We start from the raw sequence: 3,819 nt of genomic DNA, 5'->3' as shown, positions 1-3,819 counted from the left end.
CACTTGTCAATAAAATTTTTATGGGGACAAAAAAAGTTAATTATTACAGAAAAAACTAATTCTTATCATATCATACTCAGTAAATTCCATCAATAGCAAAACTAAGATAGAGTCTGAGGAGGGTAAGATATAGACAGCCTTAGCTCTACCCCGTAGGAATACAAAGCCTGCTTCCAGTGATACCACTGGCTCGATAGTATTTTGCATCAAGCCTTGGACATAAGATACATAACACTCAGCAATTGAGACAATTGCCGATTAGTGCATGTACCACCTTGTCTTTCGGCTATCAACGCCGCCACATGATGCATGATTAACCATCCCCTCTTTTAACGTTATTTTCACGAAATTTGTAAACCGTTAAAATTAGTGCATTTTCACTTTTGCCCCCTAAGCGCCAGCACATATATACATTAATTATATGCGCATATCGCAAGCGATGGCGTAAAAAAAATTACGGGCACAAAAAACTAAATCTTATGTGGTTACGAATTCGGCATTTTCCTTCACTTTTCCAATATGCTGATTTCAACAACGAAAACTTCATTATATTTTTAGCATAATTTATCGTAATAATTCTATCACATGCGAAACATGGACAAAATATTTATCTTAAAATACATAAAATATACAATTCATATAAAATATTTATTGGAAAGGTAGTGGAAGTAGCCATTTGGTCAAAATTAGCGTGCTCCAAATCCAATTAGTTATTAGCTATTTCCGTACAAATACCAACCTTGTGCCTCTTGTAGAATTATTCAGATCGAAGAGAGAGTAGAGTGTTTGTGTGTGTTTTTTTCTGCAAACACTTCATCTCTAGTAAGTTAATAATTCATACTTAATTTTCTATGCATTATTTATTAGATCGATAGTTAATTTTGATCTGTTTTTGTTTATGCTGTAGCAGACAGATTTATCAATGGCGTCACTTCAGAAAACTTTTGTGTTTGATGAAGTCGCTAAGCATAATAAGATTGATGACTGCTGGATTATCATATCCGGAAAGGTTAATGTTCTCTGTTTTCACTAAGTTTGCAACTTCATGTGCTTATATGGTTTATGGGGAGGGTTCAAGCGAAAACTTTTTTAATTGTGAAAACTTGAAAACTAATTTAAAAAGCCTAAAAAACATGTCAATTTTTTTTTTTACAATTTTTTTTATAAATTTTCGTTATTTTATATATATAAAAAAGGTTTGTAGTGCATATGTGCAATAATGCACATATGTAGTACACATAATGCACATGTGCAATACAAGTTTTTTTTTTTTTGAATTTTTTTATATATATAAAAAGTAGCGAAAATTTGTAAAAAAAAAAGTGACATGTTTTTTAGACTTTTTTAGTTAGTTTTCACAATAATTAGTGGTTTTTAATTGAACCCTCTCCTATGCTTTATTTTGATAGTTATTAAAACTAGTTTGTTTACATAGTAATGATGGGTGTATTTTAAAAAATTCTAACCAGAAAAGAGTAATTAATTGTTAACCTTAATTCATTGCTTATCTAGTTCATCATGGTTGAAATCTTAACTTGACTGATTTAGCGTAGTTTTTGTGGTTCACAAACTTATATTATTCTTTATATCGTAATTTGAATCATAGATGTTTGATTTTGAGGTTTGGTGCGATATATCAGAAATCGACTGTTCAATTTTCGCGATTTAAACCTCAATTTCCCCTTATATTCTATTTGATATAGTCGTGATTTTGATTTGCGGACTATACAAAACCAGAATGTTGTGTTGTTCATTAACAAAGTTGTTATGCACAATTTTGTTTGTTTGAATATTAAAACCTGATCATTCTTTCTGTATTCACTACCGTATCAGGTCTATAATGTTACCCCATTTATGGATGATCATCCCGGAGGTGGTGAAGTTATGCGGAAAGCAACAGGTAAAATTTGTGTTTATTCATATATGGGTTATTTTTTTAAGACTATTGTGCTCATTTTTTTTTTAATTCTGGGTTAGGTAGCAACTTATGTGTTTTAGAGTTTACAAAACTAAAGTAATTGAAGTTGCCGCCTGATATATCTTCGACTCCATCACACCCCAGAATTTAAAACAAAAAAAAATGTCCCGTACAATATTCCGACTGGAGAACAAATCAGGATAATCATTTTAAGCTAACTTTTACTGCGTGTGATGAATTGTTTTAGGCAAAGACGCGACAGTCGATTATGGTGATGTTGGACACAGCGCTGCAGCTAACGAAATGATGGGAAAATATTATATTGGCGAGTTTGACCAATCAACTATTCCCGCGAAAAGATCATACATCTCATCTACTACCGATAAGATTAACAATTTAAAGTCTCCAAAGTTCTTCATCAAGGTACTACTTGTTGGAATCATGGCTGCCGCATTGAGAGTATTGTTAGTCTCATTCTAATTTGTTTTAACCAAAGCGGTTATGTTTATCAAATTTCAAAGGATTATTGGTTGTTTATGAGCATCTATTCAAGATATGTCAATGGTTTTTGGTTATCTTTGTTTGGCACCTATATATATATATATTTAAATTTAAATATAATGACCCATTCATGCTTTTATACCCTTTATTTTTGTCCACCTCACTTTTGTTGATGTTTTGTACACCGGTCTCTAGGTTGCTATGGGTTAGGTACAATATTTCTATTGCAATCTGTTTTAAAAACGTAGAAATAAATCAATAGCAAAAGTTCCTCTTGGTGCATATTCCGTGACAACAGTTTAATAGTTTAAGTCTTTAGTTTTTGGATATTTTGTATTGGGCTTAGCAATATTGTTTAGTGAGTTTCTTGTTGTAATGGGCTTGGAAAATGGCCAAGCCCAGTAGGAAGCCCAGTTTACAGAAATGTGGTATATATATATGTTTTGTGATTAGGGTTTTAGTGGTTAGAGAATTTTAGAGAGAGAAAGTCTAGAGAGAGAGAGAGAGAGTATAATTTCGAATTAGGGTTTGAAGCAAGATCACAGAGAGTGGCTGTGAGGTTGTGAGTCTTGAATTGATAGTAAAACTTCTAGTTTGGATAATCAATAGAAGGCTGTTTAATTGTGAATTATGTTTTCTACTATTTTCTATAACAAATCTGATTTAGAGGATTCCGCACTCTAGTTGGATTGACAATTCTGTGAAAGATTCCATCGCTTACATAACAAGTAATGTCATCCTCTTTTTTTTTATGTTGAACTCGTCACAATGTAGTTCCGTAGTAAAAATACCCATACTATTAGTGCATATTCTGTGTGTCTGCCACTATACGAATATGCTAGATAGAGCGTGTATTGAATATTGTATAGTTTAGAGTGAAATACGAACACATGACACGATCGAGAGGACGAGTGCTCATTCATACAGATGAGACTCATTCGCACAGATGAATCATCCTCTCCAAATCTCATGTCTATAAATAGAGTGTCATGTGTTAGAATTTGATAAGTTTTGGGGAAAGGCTGGAGAGATCTCAAATTTCTCTCCAGCTTGTAAAATGATGGATTCTCTTTCGGTATGAATGGAATCCTTCTACTTTTGCTTATTCTTACGAGATTTCTATCGAATTAGCTTTATTTTATCCACAATTCCGTCTAAACCCACCGGATCCGGAACTTTCACATACTAAATAGCGATGACATGATTTGCAACGGACTAAGCGGTTTTGTGAAGGTTTGGCCACCCAAATTGGTCGCTTGTGATTAAGATATCTCTAGCTTCAAATTATGAATTAAGTGTGTATGCAAGAACTAGTGGGAGGTTTGTTGACCTTTTAACATACCAAATGCATATGCATATTAAATTAAAAATAAATAGATGCATCTAACGTTGTTTTGTCT

At 32.8% G+C, this 3,819-nt stretch overlaps 1 protein-coding gene across 2 annotated transcripts; it reads left to right on the top strand.

Moving 5' to 3' along the window:
• Positions 1–680: 680 nt before the first annotated feature.
• Positions 681–2,539, top strand: LOC110936257 (cytochrome b5). 2 transcript variants are annotated; one of them, XM_022178598.2, is made up of 4 exons: positions 681–822; positions 911–1,009; positions 1,834–1,900; positions 2,166–2,539. In XM_022178598.2, the coding sequence occupies exons 2-4, from the start codon at positions 923–925 to the stop codon at positions 2,396–2,398; spliced, it is 387 nt and encodes a 128-aa protein (XP_022034290.1). In that variant the 5' UTR covers positions 681–822; positions 911–922; the 3' UTR covers positions 2,399–2,539. The 2 variants fall into 2 exon arrangements, with proteins under 2 accessions (XP_022034290.1, XP_022034289.1); XM_022178597.2 differs by having other exon boundaries at positions 684–822; positions 908–1,009.
• Positions 2,540–3,819: the final 1,280 nt, after the last annotated feature.

The sequence above is a fragment of the Helianthus annuus genome, chromosome 4 (assembly GCF_002127325.2).
Source record: "Helianthus annuus cultivar XRQ/B chromosome 4, HanXRQr2.0-SUNRISE, whole genome shotgun sequence".
In the NCBI taxonomy this organism is placed as follows: domain Eukaryota; kingdom Viridiplantae; phylum Streptophyta; class Magnoliopsida; order Asterales; family Asteraceae; genus Helianthus; species Helianthus annuus.
The sequence above is the reverse complement of the archived record's forward strand: the minus strand, read 5'-3'. Positions and strand labels throughout refer to the sequence as shown.